Source organism: Bubalus kerabau, chromosome 3, assembly GCF_029407905.1.
Source record: "Bubalus kerabau isolate K-KA32 ecotype Philippines breed swamp buffalo chromosome 3, PCC_UOA_SB_1v2, whole genome shotgun sequence".
NCBI lineage: Eukaryota > Metazoa > Chordata > Mammalia > Artiodactyla > Bovidae > Bubalus > Bubalus kerabau.
Window position 1 is genome coordinate 92,671,799 of NC_073626.1, and position 24,466 is coordinate 92,696,264.

Sequence of the window (24,466 nt, forward strand, 5' to 3'; positions counted from 1 at the left end):
CCAAAACATAACTCATCTTTTTCTGAATAGAGTTGACAATTATGGTGGAAACTGTTTTTGAATAAAAAGAGATTCATTAGACTGGCAGAAAACCTTTCAACATTTTTTCACTCACACAAAGAATTGCATAGGGCATCCAGTGCATTGAGTTTGGTCAGCAACTCAATTAGTCCTTTGGCAACTAACTTATGTTTTATCCCCCACATGGCGCTGTTTTGAAAAGAATGATCTCATTTGCTAGTCATTTTCTCATCTCATCTGCAATATCAATTATTTACATAAAATATCTTAAATATGATACAAATGTTCAAAACTATTTCCCCTTCCAATTCTTAGTTATTGCTGTTTTTGTATAATTAATTGGGAATTAAAATTAAAGTTTTAATAGGAAATCAGACTAAGGATACCAAGTTTCACCATCAACTCAATTGCACAGGTTTCTTTCTTTCTTTTTTTTTTACAAATATTAACAAGCATGTAGCATGATTATTCTCCAGACACCCAACCTCAACCAAAAAATTTATGCTTTTTTTTTTTAAGAGTGTCATGGAGCAATTTTGGTTAGGCTGGTGGCCCCATCTTTGGAGATCCTGATTCCAGATATCTAATTTAATCTAATCCTGATTCTAATTCTAATCCTGATTCTCTTACTAACTGGCCTGGGATTTTTAGATAGGTAATGTGTCTGCTAGACATCAAATTTCTACCAAATGAATGCAAACGTTATCAGAATTTCTAAGATATCTTTCAGTATGACTAAGTTTAGGCATACCTATGGAAAGGGAAATGGCAACCCACTCCAGTATTCTTGCCTGGAGAATCCCAGGGGCAGGAGAGCCTGGTGGGCTTCCGTCTACGGGGTCGCACAGAGTCTGACACGACTGAAGCGACTTAGCAGCAGCAGCAGGCATACCTAAGATTAGGTACTCAATTTGGATCAAAGTAATATTGGGATTTTCTCCAAACTTATCAGTGTTATCTTTAGGTCTGCATCTAGGCATTTATTCTTTTCTCCCCCACAGAGGTGCAAGATCCCCTTCCTTATTTTGGCTAAATCTAGGACAGTTTTCTCTTAACTCTCTTCTTCACTGTGGTTATCATTCTCTTCCCCTTTCTTTACATCTCCTTCACTTTATTTCTACCTTGAAAACTTGTAAAGCCTATTTTAGCATACTTCATCTGTGTGAATGCTACTGAATATAAAGTAGGATTTTCACATAAGAGAACTTTCTTATTTTTAGTGCTCTATTTCTGCTTTATTCATTTTAACTCCTCTTATTTGGTTCTATATTAGAGTAGGTTCAATGATGAAATTTATTTTCAGTTACTACTGTGTTAAGTGATGCAGTCTGTATTTCTTTGCATTTTTTTTCTTGTTTAATATCCACATAAACCTAGAAGCTACTTGTATGGCCATTTTTTAAAGTGCAGTTTAAAAGCACAAAATGAATGGAAACATCCATGTCTAGAATTGAATAAGCATTTGACTCCCTCACTTAGAAATTTTCCACTGACTCAGAGTAGGAAAAACATTATACAGTCATCTAGATCAAAACCCTGCCATCAAGGAGTATTATATTAATATTATTTCTAACATTAGGTAAACATACATGTGGTTGGGAGAGATTTCATCAAGGTGAAAGCTGTGTGTTTCTGAGTTCTTTTAGTCTAGGAACTCAAGTAATTTTCTTTCCTTCTTCTTTTCTTTCTTTCCTTCTACCTCTTTTATTTTTGATGAAAAACTGGCAACTAAAGGACCAGGTTCTCATTAATTATACCTACTTGTGGGTCAAAAATGCTGGTTATGATCAGCCATCATTGAATATCATTGTGCTTTTCCAAGTTCTTCTGTCTTCATTTCTGGTTACCTGTTAGATGGAATGGGACAACTAGCAGGCTTTGTTCCAGCAGAGAGTAGAAGCAGGCAATTTAAAAGGCCACCTAGTGCTGAAGAAGGACTCCAATCCAATGTTGGATTTTCTCCCTGAGTTAAATTTTGGTATCTCAAATATTGTGATTTTTAAAAAAATCTTCCATTTAAATGTTATTAATTTTGAAAATTTTAAACTAGCATGGGGAAATATGGTCACCAAGTTCACTGTCAAATTCACAGTGTCTAGTGGGTTTACTAGATAAAAATATCACTTCCTCTTCAGTCTTCATAATAGTTTTCAAATTTCCACTTTTGATATGGCTTTGCTGGGTCACAAGGTGCAACTTTCAGGGTCTTCTGAGTAAAATTTCCTTCCAAGCATAACAATTGATGATAGTTTCCAAAAACAATGTGGTTCACCTGGAGAGAAAGGGGATCTGATAATGAGCCATAGGCTGAATTTAACAATTGTGATGTAAAGAAATTAAAACCAATTACCAATTTTTAAAAAAGGTGATTTCATTTTTTATTTTTTAGGAATTCCCCTGAAATAAATTAATAACATAAACCAGACTTTAGACAGTATTAAATTTATCTTTATCTTAAACTAAATTCTCACACTCTCCAAGCTACAACCTTCAGTTCTTCATGAAGTAAAAGATGAATTTTCTGATGATATGGCTGATAACTGTATTATTTAAAGGAAATATCTCCAGATGGTGTTTACTGTATATGGTGACTGGCTCCCTCACGGATGGTAGTAAAGAAAAAAAAACAAAAACACCATCACAAAAAATGAGTTAGTAAATTTCTTAAGTTCATGCCTTAAAATGCAAATTTAGATTCATTTTGATATTTGGCAAAACTAATACAGTTATGTAAAGTTTAAAAATAAAATAAAATTTAAAAATTGCAAATTTAGAATAAAATGTGTTAGAAATGATGTATTTTATTTACGAGTTCCTTACCATGTTCTCTGATAGAACATAATGCCCAATGTCCAGAAAGTCCAGATATAACTAGAAGAAGTCACAGGTATTTCAGAGGGTTCTATTATTGATTAATACTTATTAAACATCCTAGAAATTGTCAATAACCTACTTACAACTTGCTCACGAGTTTATAATTTTTTCACCTATCAATCCTCTCAAATATCCATAACTGTGACAAAGGTCATTTTAATTCTTCTTGCCTGGAGAATTCTATAGATAGAGGAGCCTGGTAGGCCACAGTCCATGGGGTTGCAAAGAATTGAACATAGCTGAACCACTAACAAATACACAAGTTTTGAACTGCTCTAAAATTTTATCAAATAGAGGTGACTTTATAATAATTTATTTTAAAGATACTCTTACAAAAACATTGTCAGCCTTGGACTTCCCTGGTGGTCCAGTGGCTGAGAATCTGCCTGCCATTGCAAGAGACACAGTTTCGATCCATGATCTGGGAAGATTCCACATTGCCATGGGGCAAATAGGCCCAGGTGCCACAACTGCTGAAGTCTGTATTCCCTCGAGCCTGTGCTCCACAGCGAGAGAAGCCACCTCAATGAGAAGCCCATGCACAGCAACTAGAGAGTGATCCCTGCTTGCTGCAACTAGAGAAAGCCCCTGTAGCAGAGAAGACCCAGCACAGCCAAAAAAAAAAACAAAAAAAAAAAACAAAAAAAACAAAACAAAACAAAAAAACAGAATATTGTCACTCTTTTAGAATTTTAGAAATATGATACTTGAGTAACCTCAAGGATTTGTAAAAAAGATGACACTGAGAAGATCTGGGTTAGCTATAATAATCTGCTGGTGACTTGTAAAGAGATCCATCAAATATAATAAGGATGAGGTATGGAAAGGAAGATTGGAGAGTGTGATGCTTAGGTCCTAATTTTATCCTGAGCAGGAAAAAAAAAAAAATGTCATGAAGAGAGCAATCACTGGCTGTGACATCAGAAAGAATGGAGACACTCCAAGGAAATAAGCGTGCATACTTTGGGGTCATCCCTGAGCAAAATGATGGTCTCCACATACTCACTACTCATTCAGTGGGTTTGGTGGCTACCTGCTAGTGAGACAGAAGAAAATTTGAGAAGGCAGGCCTGAAATTATTTCTGTCATTCAAAGATCCTACAGAAAACTTATGACTTTGTATCTTACTAAAATATGATTGGGGAAAGCAGAGTACAGCGAATAGGATAGGGCATGGTTGTTCTGGTTAATATCTACAACTTGACCTCTGGAAAACCATCCCTTGATTTCTAGCATGGGGTTTTGTAAATACTCCTGTCATGGTTGGTTTCAAATCACCAATGTGACATCACTGAGTGTGAAGTTGGCAAGAGCTGCACACGGTCAGCACCTGCAAGCTGGTTGGAACTGACTCCAGCACCCAGAGACTCCAGCACTCTTAGACTCTCCAGAGCCTAAGTCTTGAGGAACCAGAGGACATGAGAAAATCTCTCTAAGGAAAGGAGGCAGGAAGTGGAGACAGATTCATACTAAGCGCAGGGCTTGGGGAAGCATACTGCTTCTTGCTTTCCCCATCTACTCTCCCTATAAACTTTTCTGGTAATCAGTGAGAACCAGTTCTAAGCCATAAGCCTGACTTTTGGCATTGCTAACTGACTTTCAGAAGCAAACGACTTTCAGAAACAAAGATGATAACAGAAATATAACCAAAAGAACTGATTTGAAGTAAATTTTGTTAAAAGAATAAAAAAGGACTCAACAATTTATATTTCTGTGTAAGAACTTTTACATTGCCTCTATTGTCCCTTACACATTTAAAGCCTCTGATTGAGGAAGCTGCTGCTGCTGCTAAGACACTTCAGTCGTGTCCGACTCTGTGCAACCCCATAGACGGCAGCCCACCAGGCTCCCCCGTCCCTGGGATTCTCCAGGCAAGAACACTGGAGTGGGTTGCCATTTCCTTCTCCAATGCATGAAAGTGAAAAGTGAAAGTGAAGTCGCTGAGTCGTGTCCGACTCTCGTCGACCCCCTGGACTGCAGCCTACCAGGCTCCACCGTCCATGGGATTTTCCAGGCAAGAGTACTGGAGTGGGGTGCCATTGCCTTCTCCAGAGGAAGCTGACAAGGAGGGTTTATGTCGCATTTAATGGAAAGTTGGATTTGTGGTAAGGAAGAGGTACAAATATTTTGCTTACCAGTTCTGGACGGAAGACTGATGTTGATTTATGCAGCCATCTTAGCCCTTTGTTTCTGTTATCACAAAGGTGCAGCCTCAGGGCCCCGTTATCAGGCACAGGAGCTAAGCACCATGCTCCGTGTTTAATAAGCCTTAACCAGGTGTAATTAAATTGTTGAAGCTGTGGGGAAAATGTATAAGGAGAAGGTGACTTCCAGCAGCAAACTCTTTGCTAAACATTTTTATTAGTAATGCTTAAGAATATAGGCACTCTAGTCAGATGTTTTATGTTCAAAATCTTGGTATTGCCACTTTCAATTCTGATAGTATGGCTGTATTATTTACCCTGTCTAATCTCATTTTTCTAATTTTTAAGTTGGATAGCAATAGTGTCTATCTCAAAAACATGAGGTAATGTCTGACAAGTGTTGAGCACACAGTAAGACATCAATAAGTGTTAGCTGCAATAATAAAACAAAATTTAGTACAATTAGTACATGTCTGTGAATGGGTGCCCTTTTAAGTGTTCTGAGTGCCAGGCTAACCTGGTATTTGAAGTATTGGAGCATTCAAACCACCACACGATTCAGGCCCCTAGCCACTGGGGCTAGAGGGAGAGCCAAGTCCCAGTCCTAAATGACTTCAATGGGAATTACTATGCTTGTTTTTTTTAATACTAGAAAATTGGACTCCTAGAGGCTGTGTTCTATTATAGGAAAGGTTAAAAATCTTTCTTCACTGATAGCACAAAGAATCACCAGTTTGCATTGTGTTAATATCTCCCAGTTCACAGCAACTCCTCTTGGAGAAGTCCAGTTTGGGGGAGTTGCCAATGTCTAAAATAAATACTGTTTTAGGTAATGGGACTGTCTTTTTAATTTTTATAATTTTTTTTTAAACTTAGTTCTATCTGCCCAGTCAATATACTCTAAAGCACTGGGTCTGTAGAAATTTGTTGTTTTCAATTCAATTCAGTTCAGTTCAGTTCAGTCGCTCAGTCGTGTCTCACTCTTTGCGACCCCGTGAACCGCAGCACGTCAGGCCTCCCTGTCCATCACCAACTCCTGGAGTTTACCCAAACTCATGTCCATTGAGTCGGTGATGCTATCCAGCCATCTCATCCTCTGTCGTCTCCTTCTCCTCCTGCCCCCAATCCCTCCCAGCATCAGAGTCTTTTTCAATGAGTCAACTCTTTGCATGAGGTGGCCAAAGTACTGCAGTATCAGCTTCAACATCTGTCCTTCCAATGAACACACAGGACTGATCTGCTTTAGGATGGACTGGTTGGATCTCCTTGCAGTCCAAGGGACTCTCAAGGGTCTTCTCCAACACCACAGTTCAAAAGCATCAATTCTTTTGTGCTCAGCTTTCTTTACAGTCCAAATCTCACATCCATACATGACCACTGGAAAAACCATAGCCTTGACTAGATGAACCTTTGTTGGCAAAGTAATGTCTCTGCTTTTGAATATAATATTTAGGTTGGTCATAACTTTCCTTCCAAGGAGCAAGCATCTTTTAATTTCATGACTGCAATCACCATCTGCAGTGATTTTGGAGCCCCAAAAAATTAAGTCAGCCAATGTTTCCACTGTTTCCCCATCTATTTGCCATGAAGTGACGGAACCGGATGCCATGATCTTCGTTTTCTGAATGTTGAGCTTTAAGCCAACTTTTTCACTCTCCTCTTTCACTTTCATCAAGAGGCTCTTTAGTTCTTCACTTTCTGCCATATGGGTGGTGTCATCTGCATATCTGAGGTTGTTTTACACCAATGTAAATATAATAAGAAAAATAGACTGCTGCTAAAATCTACCTAATACTTTCATCTAATGCATCATCTGTAATGTGATTGGGATTTAACTTAGATTATCAAGTAGGTTATTGTGTTAGAACTTCCCATTCAAACAGTAGTCCCTGGACTAACATTAGCATCTCCTGGGAGATAGTTAGAAATGCTGAATTTCAGTACCCACGATGGACCTACTGAATCAGAATCTGCATTGTGAGAAACTCCCCAGATGACCTGAATGCACATTGAATTAGAGAAGTATGGCTGTGTATCATAATACAAGGATTTATTGAAAAGGGACATTTGAACTGACTGAAAAGTTAGTAACTAAGGAGACATCTTAAATAAGATGAAGCAAGGGCTTGATGGTTCAGTCCTAGGGTTTTATTCCTTTTGAGCTTTTATGGATGAATCCTACAGTCAATAGCTTAATATTCAGTTCAGTTCAGTCGCTCAGTCGTGTCTGACTCTTTGTGACCTCATGAATTGTAGTAAGACAGACCTCCTTGTCCATCACCAACTCCCGGGGTTTACCCAAACCCATGTCAATCGAGTTGGTGATGCCATCCAGCCATCTCATCCTCTGTTGTCCCCTTCTCCTCCTGCCCCCAATCCCTCCCAGCATCAGAGTCTTTTCCAATGAGTCAACTCTTCGCATGAGGTGGCCAGAGTAGTGGAGTTTCAGCTTCAGCATCCGCCCTTCCAATGAACACCAAGGACTGATCTCCTTTAGGATGGACTAGTTGGATCTCCTTGCAGTCCAAGGGACTCTCAAGGGTTTCTTCAACATCACAGTTCAAAAGCATCAATTCTTTTGTGCTCAGCTTTCTTTACAGTCCAAATCTCACATCCATACATGACCACTGGAAAAACCATAGCCTTGATTAGATGGACCTTTATTGGCAAAGTAATGTCTCTGCTTTTTAATATGCTGTCTAGGTTGCTCATAACTTTCCTTCCAAGGAGTAAGCGTCTTTTAATTTCATGGCTGCAGTCACCATCTGCAGTGATTTTGGAGCCCAGAAAAATAAAGTCTGACACTGTTTCCACTGTTTCCCCATCTATTTCCCATGAAGTGATGGGACCGAATGCCATGGTTTTAGTTTTCTGAATGTTGAACTTTAAGCCAACTTTTTCACTCTTCTCTTTCACTTTCATCAAGAAGCTTTTTAGTTCCTCTTCACTTTCTGCCATAAGGGTGGTGGCATCTGCATATCTGAGGTTATTGATATTTCTCCCGGCAATCTTGATTCCAGCTTGGGCTTCATCCAGCCCAGTGTTTCTCATGATGTACTCTGCATAGAAGTTAAATAAGCAGGGTGACAATATACAGCCTTGACGTACTCCTTTTCCTATTTGGAACCAGTCTGTTGTTCCATGTCCAGGTCTAACTGTTGCTTCCTGACCTGCATATAGGTTTCTCAAGAGGCAGGTCAGGTGGTCTGATATTCCCATCTCTTTCAGAATTTTCCACAGTTTATTGTGATCCACACAGTCAAAACCTCGTTAACTCTGCCAAAAATAAGTTAACTTCCTCCATGCTCCTCTACATTTAATTATTCCTACCAACCCAATGAAGCAGAATCTAAAAATGAATGACAAGACAAAAAATGAAGATGGACGTTGGTGGAAAGCAGGGGCCACATGATTCATACTTTTTATCTCCTAGCATCCCTTTGAGAGACTCAGTGGTTATTGAGAACTTGGGTTTTCAGGTAAAATACTGATTAATCAGACCAAAAAAGTCACTATAATGATCAGTCTTGAAGGATTGCATATTATTTAATAGTTTGCTTTCATATAATTTGGACTATTTATGGTTTTATCTTATACTTTATGACTTGATTTCCTCTTTGAATTCTTAATGCATGAAAATTGTTTCTTTCAATTAATTTTTGACACTTTTCTCTTCCCTTCTGTCTCCTCTTTCCTAATTAAGAAAGAATTCTATTAACTCAAGTTTACAATCCATGGCTGAATTATATCAACAGAGACGACAAAAATATCTTTTTATTTTCCTAGAAGCAGCTCTGAATTAAGAGGTAAACATGGGATATAGTGGAAAATAAAGTAATATCTCTAACACAAAGCAAAGCAAGCCTAGATTCCCATCACAAAATAGTTTCTCTGGCAAAGAGTCATCTGCAGTTTTAGGGGGCTGAGTTTGACTCCTGAATCCATGTTCCTGTGAGTCTAATATAGCAGCCAAGTTGATAACTGTCCGAACAGAATGAGAGTGGGCAGGAGCATATGTTGGAGAGGGAGGTGTCATTGCTCAGGGCTCTACAGAGTCAGGGCTCTGTTTTCCCAGGCCCTACTCCCTCCCCTAAATCCTGTGCTCAGATTTGTTGAAGTTCAGCCATAGAGTTTTCCACCATGGATCATGAATTGTGCTATTTGCATTACTCCCTTAGGAGTACCTGGGTAGGGGAAGGGGAAGGACGGGTGGAATCAGAATAAAACTGCTCCCTTAGATTAATTATTTAAGAATTTGTATGACTTTATCATTTTGTCTTTATATGTGATGTGTTCCTTTTCTCATTTTTGTCTTTATTACTATAGCAGTGAATATAGAGCACCGAATGTTGGATATTATTTTATAGGCTTCCTGTGCAGTACCTAATTCCATCCTCACAACAGCTTTGGGACCCGCACTATTATCATTGCCATTCACCTAAGGGTTAAGGAATTTGCAGTTAATACATTTTTACAAATGGTGGAACCAGAACTGGGTCCATGGTGGGTTGACTACAGTATCCACATTTATTCCCTTTGTCACTGTCTTTTACATATAGAGGTGGACCCTAAATGTCACCAACCTTATGATGATACAAAAATGTGAAAATTATTATTGTTTCCATAGGCAAAAAGAACGTCTCAAGTGAGTGATGAAGGTGTCATACCCTTCCCCTGTCAACCACACTAGCACTATCAGCTATACCGACTATGAGAGAGAAAACCCCAGCTCAGCGTACCTTGCTGCTCCCATCACAGTCTTCCAGAACGGCTGTGGTGTTTCTGATGGAAATGCATTTACCCAAGGCCACATTAATAAGCTGGGAAGCAAAACATAAAATACGCATTAAGCACAAAATATTTTAAAGTAGAACAAGACATTCAGAAAACACAAAATATAAAACAATAATAAGGTTAAAGATAGTTAAGTTAATAGCTTAGCATTACTTAGCACTATACGATTTTATTGGTTGCTATCTCTAACAGGGACATAATGTAATCTTGCTGAAGTACAGCTTCAATCTGTCAATTTAGGCCTGTGATTCAGCCACAGAGCCAACACACAGAAGCTTTTAATTAACCCTTTCCTGGAATGCTGAACAGGAAAAGAGCAAAAGGTGGCATGAAAAGCAGTTATTTTCTTGTCTCAAGTTTGTCTGATGCATATATTAAAAGTCAGTGCACATACGTTCAATTTAATCAAAGCAGTGGTTATGGGCTCTGTTCCCTGGCTGACCCCTCCAAGCTATCTGACTGCTTAGGCACTGAATCATAGATAAATTGAGTCTTTCAAAAACAGCAGATTCCAGCTGACTCCCAGTCAGAATCTTCCTAATGACTCAGGCAAGCTACAATTCATTACAGGGAAGTCACGAACGCTAGTATGGAGCCAAGCTTAAAGACACTTTCTGGCAAGCCCCCAGGTTTTTAATGGATTTGCAGGGTCCAACATGGAGGCAGCTGTCGGTAAGTCCCCATTTAATGCAGAGAAATGTTGATTCCCTTGCTCCCTCTGACATTCTGGGCAGGTCTAAAGAGAAGGTGGGTTAATAATATAACACAATTTGAACTTCTCAGACTTCTGGAAGAGCTGTGTAGAGCTCCGTCTACACTCAGGGAAGCGCCCTGTGCTGGCACGTGGGGTGGTTTCTGTGGCCAGGGACACTATTTGTGTCCCCTCCTGTTCCAGGGTAACTAACCAAGAGCTCTAACTAGGGAGCATTGTAGGACGCAAGTTGGGGTGCTCACAGAGTTGTCAGATTTCATAGTACAGTGTTCAGTGGGTTGGTTTGCACTTTTACATGCTTAATTTTTCCTACAAGAAAGTAGGGGGCACTTCCATAAAGTGAAGAACAAAACCTAAAAACGAGAGGTAAAATGGCAAATACTGGTAAGCAGGGGACTGATACTGAATATGAAAAAACCTGGAGTTGAGGTCTTCCACACATGATGGAAAGCTAAAACGTTAGGCCCTGGGTAGAATGGTGTACAGGAAAAAAAGAATTTATTCATTAGCGCTGGGAGACAAAGGGGAAGCTTCTCCCAAGGGAATCTGAACCCTTACATCAACCTTCATTTGAGTTTGAGATGCGCACACCACTTGCATTGACTAGGAACCCTGACAGAACCCTCAAAGCACTGAAAAAAACAAACACACAAACATTAAAATCTACCAGTTTTGTTGTTTCTGGGGTGACCCGCATGCAAAACAATTCTAGAAGAACAGACTCTCCAATAGAAATCCTCAAAGGAAGCTCTATCCACAATTTAAAGTGCCAGATTTGGGAGGAGACAATTGGCTTCCCAGGTGGCATAGTGGTAAAGAATCAGCCCGCCAGTGCAGGAGGCACAAGAGATGCAAGTTCAGTCCCTGGGTTGGGAAGATCCCCTGGAGAAGGAAATGGCAATGCACTCTAGTATGCTTGCCTGGAAAAGTACAGGGACAGAGGAACCTGGTGGGCTACAGTCCATGGGGTTGCAAAGGATCAGACATGAGTGAGTGACTGAGCACGTGCACAAATGCACACACACACACACACACACACTCCATCATTAGTGGGAGCAGTCAGAACCCACAGGAGGAATCCACCACCATGAACTTCAGGGAAGAGAGTTAACAGTCGTGTGTGGAGGTAGAATAATCCTGGAGTTGAAAGAAAGGAAATGGTGTCCCAGTTGATCTTAACACAAACAAACAAAAACTCCTGTACCTGTAGATCATGCAGAAAATATCTTCAAGTGAGTTTGGAAAACTCTGGCTTCAGGACAGCTGATCAGGCTGCCCTACTCCAGAACCTCTCAAAACCTCTGGTCCTGAGTGCAGAGGGAATGCGGTACAAGAGTTTGCCAAATACATGTGACCACAGAATCCTCTTTGACAGCATAACTTTGCCCAGAACAGTGTTTGGGAACCCCTGGTTAATTGATTGCTTTGTATTTATTTCTCACAATCCCTTCTTCCAAGCACTAAAAGGCACGAGGAGAGAAATACTTTCTATTCCTTGCCTCCCTCTCCCCCACTTCATTTGAAGATATGTTTATCTTCCCTCCTTTTAGAAATTATTGGGGAAACTGCTTTCCTTCATCGGAGAAGGCAATGGCACCCCACTCCAGTACTCTTGCCTGGAAAATCCATGGACAGAGCAGCCTGGTAGGCTGCAGTCCATGGGGTCGCTAAGAGTCGGGAACAACTGAGAGATTTCACTTTCACTTTTCACTTTCATGCATTGGAGAAGGAAATGGCAACCCACTCCAGTGTTCTTGCCTGGAGAATCCCAGGGACAGGGAAGCCTGGTGGGCTGCCGTCTCTGGGGTTGCAGAGTTGGACACGAATGAAGCGACTTAGCAGCAGCAGCAGCTGCTTTCCTTTATTCATATAGAAATGGTCTATGAAGTGCTAAGGAATTGATATTCTTTCTCTCATTAGGAATAGTTTTGAAAACTGGGCTCTCACTTAAAAAAACACATCTATGCTTTTATTGTAAACCATATCAATCTTATTTTAAAATCAGGAAGTATGTATAAATTTTACATTATCCATTTTGAATTATTTCATTTTCCAATTTAGGAAGTTGGAGTTTTCTACTGTTTATCCCAGAATTGGTAAACACTAGACTAGAAGCTGTTTGCTGAGTTAAATCCAATATAAGTTCAAATTATTGCTGAGGTTCTTTTATTATTTTAAAATATTTTTGGTTCAGTGAGAAAAGATTTATTCCAACTTTTAAAAAGTCAAACTTTCCTAGGTGTGTAGGTTGAAAGAAGGAATGATATGGAGCAAGTAACAAAAAATTCTGGATTTCAGTTTCTTGGAACTTTACAAGATTATCTATCCAAAACAATGATTTAGTTAACCTTCCTCTGAATTTCCTGGAGAAAGGTCCTTTTTTTTAATGGTAATAATGCTCCCTACTTGTTGCTTCGGAGGGAACCAATGTCATCTTTACTTAAATTTGCCTAAGGAAGGCAACAAATAAGGAGGAAAACAGAAAGAAAGAATTTATTAAAATCATTTCTGCATTTTGTTGTATTGCAGCTCAGGCATCAAGAGAAAGCACTTTGATTAGAAGAGTTCTTCAAAATTTGAATGGAAACTATTAGACAAGCTAACCTCAAAGAGGAGGGAAAAGACAGTTTTTTAGTTCCCTCTGGTGGTTAAAGTCCAGTAATGCTCTTACTGAGATTCTGTGTTTTTAGGACAGGAAAAATTTACTATGATGAGAATGTCTTTTTCTTTTATCCTGCTTAAGAAATTGGAGAAGGAAATGGCAACCCACTCCAGTGTTCTTGCCTGGAGAATCCCAGGGACGGGAGAGCCTGGTGGGCTGAATAGAGTTTAAAAAAATGTAAATTTATCTTACAGGCATGTTACTTGAACAGTATATAAACTCAGGGTATTCTTCCTAAAGAATTATCTAAGATAAAATAATCAAGTTGAACCTCTGAAGTAGCAGTTATTGCATTTTGACCTACAAAAATGGGCAATTATGTTATATACAAACCGGTTACATATACTTATGCGTCAGTTGAATTTTATGAAAGCAGAACAAATTCTTAGACTGGTTTTCTCTCTTTCCCACTTTTCCAGAATCTCCCTTATACCATCAAGGGAAATGGCCTAAATGTCCTTATTATCAGGAAATTTGGTAGGCAGAGAAAGATTGGTTTGTACAATTCACTTGCTAGGGAGAACTGAAAAAAAAAAAAAATGATGTAAAAAGAGCAGGCTTACTGAGGGCCAAGTCTGAACATTTTGCAAGAGGAAAAAGAAAACAGCACTGGGAATGTTTATAAGTAAAAATTACATGAGAAATAAAATAGTAAAAGAGATTAAAATTTTGCATGATCAGGGAAGACCTCTAGGTCAAGGCTTGACTAATCATCTCTAAACTTATTATTGGTAAAAATCCTCATCTCTTGCCATCGTCTTCAAATTAAGTCTCACTCTTAAAATAGGTTTGAAATGGCTTTTTTTAAAGTTTTTCTCCTTCCTTAATTTTTTCTTAGCTTTGTACTCTATCAAACCTATCAAGTTTGACTTCTTTCTTTTTAGTATGTTATTTTGTGCTGTGGAATTTTTTCTGCTGTTGTCTGACAATTTCTGTTATTTTCAATCCCTCTTTGAAATCTATAAAACTCTAAATAAACCATGTCATCCCATTGCTTAACCCTACTCAGTAACTTCCAATTGCATTCTGAAAAAAGAAAGAGACAGAAAAAGATGAGAGAGAGAAAACCCTTACTCTGCCCACAAGGACCAGTGGGATCCAACTCCTTCTCCCTCTTGACCTTCATCTGGTACCATTCCTCCTGCCTCCTCAAACCTTGATAACAACATCCTTCTTTCTAGTTCCTGAATGCCTCAAACTGCCACATGTCAGAATTGTTGCATAAGTGACATCCTTTGCCTGGGGCTCTCTTTCTTTACAGCATGGTGGACTCTTGGTCTTTCAGACCTGACCTTCAATATCTTCACAGATTTGACTACTCTTAAGAAAAATTCATCACTTGTGGCCACTTCCCTGATTAAAAGCTACTATATTTTTTAATTTACACTTTATTTGCTTATTTCTTTATTATCTTTCTATCCTACTCAGCTTTAAGTTCCACAGAGAAGGGATCAATCTACTTTATTCATTACCCTGTAGTCCAGTTCTTAAATAATGCTTGGTTTCGTGACAGTTGGTGGGTGTTTGCTGAATTAATCAATAAACATGCCTTCCTGGAAGCCTTCCTCAAGTTTACCTAATATGGGCAGTCAAGACAAACCACACTTTGTCTCCTCTGCACTCATACTTGGTACTTATTTATAAAGTAATAATTCATTCTTTGCCACACATTTTCAAAAAGGTTTTTACCTTGTATTTTCACAAAGTCAGATTTGAAGTTGCTGCTTGAACTTACCACACCACTCGCCCTCACAATGGGAGCCTTCAAGTCTGGAAAAACATTCTCCAAGTACCACTTGAAGCTTTTGCATTTTAGCTTCTTTCGAAGTTCCCGCTGCTGGGTAAGGTTTCCGACGTCTAACCCTTGATCTATGAGGTGATCCCCGTGGCCGTAGAAGAGCTCCTTGTACTCATCGAGCCAGACCTCAGCCACCCGCCCCAAGTTCCGCTCCACCGTCTTCATCCGGTCTTTGGGGAAGGAGTAGGGATTGTCATTTCGGAATATATGTCCCACTCGGGAACAGGGAACAATCTCAATTTCACCGCCACACATCCACACCTGGAACAGTACCAGTTATCAAATGATTGTCCACAAATCATGGGCAATTAACAATAATGAAAAAACCACCTGGCGACTTTTTCCCCCGTTGGAGTAAATACTCTTCTAATATCTTTTTCAACAGAAAATTAAACTCAACAGGTTTATTTCATTTTATTCTATTGCTGTGAACCATTTTAGGATTATTAAATTATATATATTTCTCTTTTCCTCTCCTGAATTGTAAATCTTTCGCCCCCCACCCCACTAAAGACATCCTCACAGAATCCCTATGTATGAAATGTGTAATACAAGTTCCTGCTTTAGTAGAATCAAGGAAAAGAGTATTTGTTTCAATTTTCTCAGTATCCCCTTCTCACATTTGGGATGATCTGCCTGACTTGTGGAATACAACTTAAAGACCATCCTTCTTGATCAAGGGCTCAAAGTCACACCCATATAACTATATACACCCAACTCCATAGGAAAGCAGGTAATGTGGATACTCTGCACTATGGCTGCTGCCACTGGTTTCTCAGATATTAATCAATGGTTATATAAATACCCAGCATTATCTGAGCTTCCCTAAGTTGCTGTAGTATGGCCTTTTGGTGGCCTGCTCTAGCGGCTCTTTTTATTCTTCTGTCTTGTGCTCTCCAAGATGGCCTATTACTAAATAATTTCATTACTTCTAATACATTAGAAAAATATATGAGTTATTTGCATCAAATATTCATCCTACAGCCTTTTCACTAAATGGCAGACAATTATTTCCCTCACATTCAGATGCAGAAACTGTGTTGTGAAATATGAGGGAATGGTAATAAATTTCATGAGGGTTATTGATTCTTCCAAATTCAATCTGGGATATGAAGACATTAATCCAGAGGCCCTAATATTTCTGTGAAGTTTCCTCCCAGAGGCAGTCATATATCTGATTGTATTAGTAAAATGAAACCATTTAAAAGTGCTAGACTCTTAATTGTAAAGATAATTTGAGAAACACTCAGCGATACCTTGAAAGAGAGCTCCATATTTTCTCCACCCCAAACATCGAGCCCAGGATCATATGTTCCAAGTTCAAAAAAGTAATTTTTATCAATAGAAAATAATCCACCTGCCATGACGGGACATCTACAAAAAGAAAAGTTGGCTTTTAAATCTTGCATGTCAGGGGAGCTCAACTTTTAGGGAGTGTTCCCTAACAAGAGGCATTTTAGAATAATTACCACATGCAGGGAGGTCTTGGATAAAGTCACAAAGAACACCTAAGTGACAAGTTCCCTGGTTCTTGTGGCAGACCTTGATTAGAGGCAGCAAAGACAGGGTCTAGAACTAGGATTCTTCCTTGGCTTTGACACTTTAACACAAATTCTCCAAAGATGTTATTTTTAATCAGTTATTTAGTGCTATTTAGGAAAGATGAGTCAGGCACTGTTTTAAGTGTTATAGATGTATTAACTCAGGCCTCACAAAAATCCTTTGAGTATGTACCCTTAAGAAACTACAGCCCCAAAAGGCAAGAAAATTTCCCAAGTTTACAGATCCACCGGTCTGTGGGATGTACATCTGGGGTTCAAATTTAGGGGATCTGGCTTGACTCTAAGATCTCTTCTCCACTCTACTGCATCAACAATATAGAAATGTTACAATAGCTTGTTATGTGGCAAACACTTTTATACATACATATATATATATATATATATATATATATATTTTCCTTCCTGGCTGGGCTGCAGGGCTGTGGCTCTTAGTTCCCTGACCAGGGATGGAACCCTGCACTGGGAGCTCAGAGGCTTAACCACTGGACCATCGGGGAAGTTCTTGGCAAATACTTTTTAAAACACTTTATATATAGTATTATCTGATTTAATTCTCAAAACAATCCAAGAGGTAGCTACTTCTGTTAGTGTTAACATAAAAATGAAGAAACAGAAACAGAAAGAGGTTAAGTAACTTTTTAAAGCTCACACCACTAGTACATAGTAGAGTTGAGATTTAAACCCAAGGAGTCTGACTCTGGAGTCTTCACTGCTGTTATTGATCATGGGGAAGAGAAACTACAGTTGAGTCAGCAGTTAGAAAAGGCAGTAATCACGTCCCATGGTGGTTGCCATGGAGCCAGCTGAAAGAGGTTTGTATGGAAGCTCTGTAGCAATCTCAACTGTAATGTAAACCTCACCCCACACCTAGCTCTCTTCCCCCATGATTTATGTGTTTTTTTTAATCTGAATCCCAAATGTCCTTTCCAGACTATCCAGAATGCATTCTCTAACATTATGTTGAATAAATTTGAACTCAATCACTACATTGACTCTCAGAATTGGAGTCTGAAAAAGGCAAAGAGGTTCTTTAGGTGTAGGATCAGAGCAAGTATATTATATCCAGGCAGATTTGGATTTGAATCCCAATTTCTTCTTTTGCAAGCTGTATATCCCTTGGACTGCAGGGAGATCAAACCAGTCAGTCCTAAAGGAAATCAACCCTGCATGTTCACTGGAAGGACTGATGCCGAAGCTGAAGCTCCAATACTTTGGCCACCTGATGTGAAGAGCCAACTCATTGGAAAAGGCCCCAGTGCTGGGAAAGATTGAAGGCAAAAGGAGAAGAGGGTGGCAGAGGATGAGATGGTTGGATGGCATCACCAACTCAATGGACATGAGTTTGAGCAAACTCTGGGAGACAGTGATGAATAGGGAAGCCTGGTGTACTGCAGTCCATGGGGTTGTAAAGAGTTGGACATAACTTGGCGACTGAACAACAGCAACAAATATCCCTAAGAAAATTACTTAACTCTCTCAGGTCTCTATTTCCTTATCTCTATAATGGAAAAACCACAATCTCCCTCCTAGAGTTATAGAGAGGTTGCACAGTGCTTAATAAATGGTCGTAGTCTTCCTTCACTTGTTAGGAGTGTCAACTGTGAAACATCACATTTGGAAGAATATAAGGCACTGTTTGGAGGGGTGAGTTCAGGGAAAGGATGCTGCAACGTACAGGCTAGGCTCGGACTTTCTTTTGGGACTTTCTGGCTTAAGTCTGCTCAAGTTCTTTCTCCAATAAGGAAAGCTCCAGGGTTCCTGCTGCTCTGCCTGAGGCTGGCAGAGTGCTTGTCCTACAGGTCTAGACTTTGGGGGAGGGGTTAGGAAGCCCCCACTTTAGCTTCAGGTCTAAAATCTGTTCTTAAATCCAGTTTCTCCAGCAATAAAGCCCCAACTTCAATTTGCATCTAGCGTCTGTGTCTGTTTCTCACTTTATACACAGAATTTGGCACTCCTCCCAATGATAGTATAGGACTAGACTCAAAAAGAATTAGAATGGTATTTCTATTACTATTATTTATTCTTAATTTTCACTCATGTTTACTTCAGTGTTATATGTGTTTATATAGAATTTATGCAGCACGTTTAAGTGGCTTATGTTTCGTAGTTTGCAAATCCCAGAGAACAGAAATAGTATCAGTGAATTTCTCGAGTTAAGGGCTGAATAAGATATAATTACCCACTTAAAAGGTGAGTTTTGGCTGTGGAAGAGTAATTTCCCAGGGAAAGTTTTTGCTTTTGGTCATCTGTCGGCTAGAACTGTAATTCTTGGTGTTCTGTAAATGACAGCTTATGCCTGTTTTGTGGAATTGCTTCCTATGCCTTTTTAAGAAGATACATGACTCTTTCCTAGTCTTAAGTTTCACACACACACTTACCTTATTATATCAGTTTCTTTAATTTTGTTTTTTGCAACAACGTCTGGAGGAATTGTTCTCCAACCAAAGTTCATTGGCCACACAAATATGCCTCTTTGAAAGTTGTCCACTGTCATGTAACTAGTCAAGAGAAAAAAACAATGCTACCTGAGATCATTCACATTATCAACCTGACATCATGTGTTGTGCACGTAAATGAAACAAGCACTTATGAAGACGATTTTAGATCACCACAAAGCTTCTAATAACATTTCAATGAAAGATATGAATATAATTAGCATTAGTGCTGGATTGCTTGCTTTTAACATACTTTTCTTTTAATAATATTCTGGCCATTTTGAGGGGAAAAAAAACCCTAGTTAAGAATATACATGTGTATGTATATACACATACCACAAAAAAGAAGAACTAATCTTAAGAAAAATAAATATTTGGGTGTTCAGCTGCATAGAAAGAGGAAAGTCCTGGACACTGAGTATTAGCATTTATTGACATTTAGGGTTAAGAATTTGTGATGATCAAATAAACAATTGGATAGATCTTCTTTGATCTCATGATATATATATATATATATATATATCAAGTATTTCAATTTATTTAAACAGATAAACCATGTATTACTTAGATTTGCAAAGTTGTACATTTTAGGAGTATGACAGCTACCTTCTGCTGCTGGTTAAAAAGTCACTTAGAAGTATCCTGTGGAATATGACAATATTACCTCATATCCTTATCATTGATGACTTCAATTACTGGACAGGCTACTTTCTTTCTGCTTAAGTAAACTCTTTCCAGGAGAGGTTCCAACCAGCCAATGTTACATTCCACGTGAGAATCTAAGAATGTCAACACATCACCTAGAGAGCCAGAAAAAAACAATTTGAAAATGCAATATATTTAGTGTGTGTATTTTGTGTTCATAAGTTCTGGAGATTGTTCCAGAAATGCGGTTGTAAGCATAGTAGTCTTTTCTTCTTACTGAATTTCTTGTCTCTCTAATTTCATTCTATAGTGAAATGAAAAAAAGTTGGTTTCTAGTAGTCTTTTGGGGCAAGTATCATTTATGGTTGAAAAAAAAAATGATAAGCCACTTAGAATGAGGAGTCAAGGCTCTGAAGGGAATATTTAGTATTAAAGGTAGTTGCTTTTGTCCTTTCTAAGGAGGGTAAATCCCATTAACTCTTGGGGGTGGAGGACTGAAACTTTGTTTTGCGGAAGATGAGGAAGAATCTGAGATTCCAACTTTAGCCTTAGAAATGATGAAGAGGAAAAATCATTCCACATTATAACAGTGAAAAGAAATTAAAGTGGGGGAACTAGTAAGACTAGGAGGTAGTTTTAAAAGTGTTACAGAAGGGGAACAAGAAATTGTTTAATGGGTATAGAGTTTAGTTTCACAAGAGAAGTGCTGGAGATTGGTGCTCAACAATGTGAAAGTACAGTGAAATGTACACTTGAAAAATGGCTCAGATAGTAAATTTTATATATGTATTTTACCATAATTAAAAAAAAAGAGTTACAGGAGAAGAGAAAAGAAACTTGGAGGACAGGAATAATTATGAATTCTTTTTGTTCTATTAGTTGTGTGAAGTAACACGTTCTCTTTCCAATGAAAATTTTAGCAATGGTCTACATTGTTCTAAATGATTCTGTACAAGTGGATTGTGTGTGTGTGTGTGTGTATGAATAATAACCAGAGGAATCTGGGTCTTTGCCAGAATCCTAGTATAGTCTCAGACCCAGTCGTGCATGTATGCACGCTAAGTTGCTTCAGTTGTGTCCAACTCTGTGCAATCCTATGGACTGTAGCCCACCAGGCTCCTCTGTCCATGGATTCTTCAGGCAAGAATACTGGAGTGGGTTGCTATGCCCTTCTCCATGGAATCTTCCTGACCCAGGGACCAAACTCACATCTCTTATTGTCTTCTGCTTTGGCAGGCAGGTTCTTTACCACTAGTGCCACCTGGGAAGCCGAGGCCCAAAGCTATTACAAAAGCTTTAGCTGGCAGGCCTCTTGAGGGAAAGCTGCCATCTCCACACCAGACTTGGTTCACAGTTTGTGCCCTAGAGTCTCTGAAGGAAGATATAGTCAAGGACTCAGTTCCTCCAGTCCCTTAGCTGGACATGCACTTATAAAGAACTGCATTCCTGACCCAGGTTCACCCAGCTGGAGACTGTCTCAGGCCAAGACTTCTTTTTCACCTTGTGGGTGATGGGTAGATCTTCAGGACACTTTTTTCTTACTACTAGCCCTTCTCCCTTTCTTTAATCCTGGCCCCCAGGCTCCAAAACAGGAGGAACCTTATTTCAGGCTCTTTGGTCAGTAAGATGATCTACACATCTGCTCCGATCCACCAGCCCATTTTTCCATGGGAAAATACGGAGCACAGGGGAATCAGTGCTGTCTTCTGTCTGGCTTCCTACCTATACTTTTTACTTATGTGATTGCAGGAAGTGCTTGAAGACTTGACTGTTACTTTTATTTTGGTTTATTGTTTTAATTGACCACTCTGACTCTTAGTTACACCCCTCAGTATCTGAAAAACCTAAAATAACATCACTTATTATTGATTTGATGCTTACTCTGTGCCAGATACTGTTCTGAACATTCTGAATGATTGTCTTATTGTCTTATTTAAGGCTTATCCTTGTGACAAACCTGAAGTATGGGTCTAAGTTTTATCCACATTTAAGAGGAATGAAACACTTAGGCAACTTTGCCAAGTTTGCAAAGCTAAGTGGCAGCCTGATACTAGAAAATATCAGCATACACCCTCTTGCCTCTCCCCTCCCACCCCCTGCAAATGAGAAAGAGACAGAGATATGAGTATGGGAAAGCTTAAAGTAAAAGCAGAAGACAGCAGCAGGCAAAGAAAAAGGTGCAAATAAATAACCTGAATAATAGATTATTATCCACTGAAATCTCTAAACTACTTCTTAATGAATAGGTCTTATTAATTACCTGATTAACAATGGACTTTTTGCATAAAGGTGAAGGGACTAACCTTAGCCAAAGTCTTGATGGGAAATGGTCTTGAGATGTCTCTTTAGATAGGAACAGGCTGTGCTAACCAGAAGCCCCCTCTCCACCTCATCCACTACTCTTGGAGGTGCAGTTACATCTCCTGATCATGCTGGGATTGGGTGGGGGGGGGGTTCCTATTTTCTAGGAATTATGGATTGCTTGATAATGGAAGCTATTGTTTTCTAAGGGTGCCCTCTTGCATAGACCTCTCCTTATCCTGGGAAGGCTTTTAGGGTTCATCTAGGTGTATAGGGTATACAAGTACGTTTGCTTAGTCCTATTGGGCTTCCTTGGTGGCTCAGATAGTAAAGAGTCTGCCTTCAATGCAGGAGACCTGGGTTTGATCCCTGGGTTGAGAAGATCCCCTGGAGGAGGGCATGGCAACCCACTCTAGTATTCTTGCCTGGAGAATTCCCATGGAGAGAGGAGTCTAGCAGGGGCTACAGCCCGTGGGATCACAAAGAGTCAAACAAGACTGAGCAACTAAACACAAATGGTCTAGCTGTATAGAATGTATAAAAGACGGTCTTCTTTCTCACCACTCCTATCCTGGTCCATTCATTCCAGGCGTTTATTTTTTATTTTTATTTTTTTTAATTTTAATTTATTTTTAAACTTTACAACATTGTATTGGTTTTGCCAAATATTGAAATGAATCCGCCACAGGTATACATGTGTTCCCCATCCTGAACCCTCCTCCCTCCTCCCTCCCCATACCCTCCCTCTGGGTCATCCCAGTGCACCAGCCCCAAGCATCCAGTATCGTGCATCAAACCTGGACTGGCAACTCGTTTCATACATGATATTACACATGTTTCAATGTCATTCTCCCAAATCTTCCCACCCTCTCCCTCTCCCACAGAGTCCATAAGACTGTTCTATACATCAGTGTCTCTTATGCTGTCTCGTATACAGGGTTATTGTTACCATCTTTCTAAATTCCATATATATGTGTTAGTATACTGTATTGGTGTTTTTCTTTCTGGTTTACTTCACTCTGTATAATAGGCTCCAGTTTCATCCACCTCATTAGAACTGATTCAAATGTATTCTTTTTAATGGCTGAGTAATACAGTCCGGGTGTTTAAAGAGTCTAGTCTCTACTAGATTGCCTTTCCCTATCTCCATGGCAGGTTTACTGGGTCAAAGGGTCTGGATCTACTTCTTTAGTCCTCAGTGGCAGCAAGATGGATCCTCAAACATGCATTTATTTCCCCACTTGTGGGCATGGTGAAATGACATAGGATTGAATTTCCCCAGAACTGCCTTCATCGTAGCTCTACTTTTCTTGGCCACATTGGATAAATTACTTAATCTCTTTGAGCTTTACCTTATGGAGATATTTCTAAAGTATACCTAATACCTAGATTCCTAATAGATAGCTATTACGATGACTGGTTTTCAATGATTGTTCAGGCTAGAGCTCAAAATAACTAACTCCATATTGATAACTACATGGAAGGTTGTTCTGAGAGTAGATTCCAGACATACTGGATTGTTTGCAGATGGGTTTGGTTGTAACTTACTTAGTTTTCAATTTTTTGTGCCAACTCAGACATGCTCAATGTGCCAAATAGCTTTGGCTCCTTGTTGAGCATCGACCCCCCTTAGATTTAGCTGACCAGCTTAGGATACTGCTGCTAGCACTGGTTGGTGATAGTGTTGTCTTTAGAGTTCCTTGATGAATGTGGACCTGCTGCTCACTTAATTTTAAAGAATGATGTTTAAGTGATGCTAAGGAAGCTACCTGTTTGACCTGCAGAAGAAACGAGTTGTAGAAACTTATAAAAGGACTGTTGCTCTTCAGGGAATGTCAGCATCGGCCAGAAGTTAGATGTCACTTGTTCACATATTTAAAATCAGCCAACTGACTCTTTGGAATGCTCACAGCATTACAGCTATTTTGCTAACTGCCATGTTATATAGGAAATGAGAATCTGATCTCTACTCTGACCCTCCAGAATCAGAGCACTATCAAACCTGCCCACCTGCAGGCTGCTCTTGTCAGGGTTATAACTGGCTTGGTGTGTTCAACACTATCATATGTTAGTGTTGTATCCAAATTTCTTTTTACTTCTGTTGCCTTTATGTAAAAGACTTTCCCTTGAGACCCACTGACCAAGGCCTGTCTTTTAATTTTTGAAATCCTGCTTGACCTAATTCCTCATTCTCAGTAAACAATTGATGACTGAATGAGATGGAGAGAAAGAATCTATCATGCCCTGGAGCCTGAATGTGGAGGGAAACTGCTTGAAGTTAGAGAGTTACAGATTTGCCCTTATTTCTTTGTGGAAGACTCTAAAAGACTCTCAGAGAGCCTGATAGTACTCTGAGACCAAAACGGGGCCAACTCGACTTCAGCTTCTGCATGTCCTTGACTGCTGCTACTGCTACTGCTGCTAAGTTGCTTCAGTCATGTCTGACTCTGTGCGATCCTATAGACGGCAGCCCACCAGGCTCCCCTGTCCCTGGGATTCTCCAGGGAAGAACACTGGA

The 24,466-nt window shown here is 39.4% G+C and overlaps 1 protein-coding gene across 1 annotated transcript in view; it reads right to left on the minus strand.

Moving 5' to 3' along the window:
• Positions 1-2,136: 2,136 nt before the first annotated feature.
• GALNT5 (polypeptide N-acetylgalactosaminyltransferase 5) overlaps positions 2,137-24,466 on the minus strand; it is a 41,892-nt gene continuing 19,562 nt past the window's right edge. The window contains exons 4-10 of the mRNA XM_055574745.1: positions 19,667-19,802; positions 18,946-19,065; positions 16,262-16,379; positions 14,943-15,266; positions 9,779-9,859; positions 5,031-5,192; positions 2,137-2,293 (exon numbers count right to left, since the gene is read on the minus strand). Coding sequence (XP_055430720.1) covers positions 2,153-2,293; positions 5,031-5,192; positions 9,779-9,859; positions 14,943-15,266; positions 16,262-16,379; positions 18,946-19,065; positions 19,667-19,802 — 1,082 coding nt within the window. The 3' untranslated portion in view covers positions 2,137-2,152. The remainder of the gene's footprint in view (positions 2,294-5,030; positions 5,193-9,778; positions 9,860-14,942; positions 15,267-16,261; positions 16,380-18,945; positions 19,066-19,666; positions 19,803-24,466) is intronic.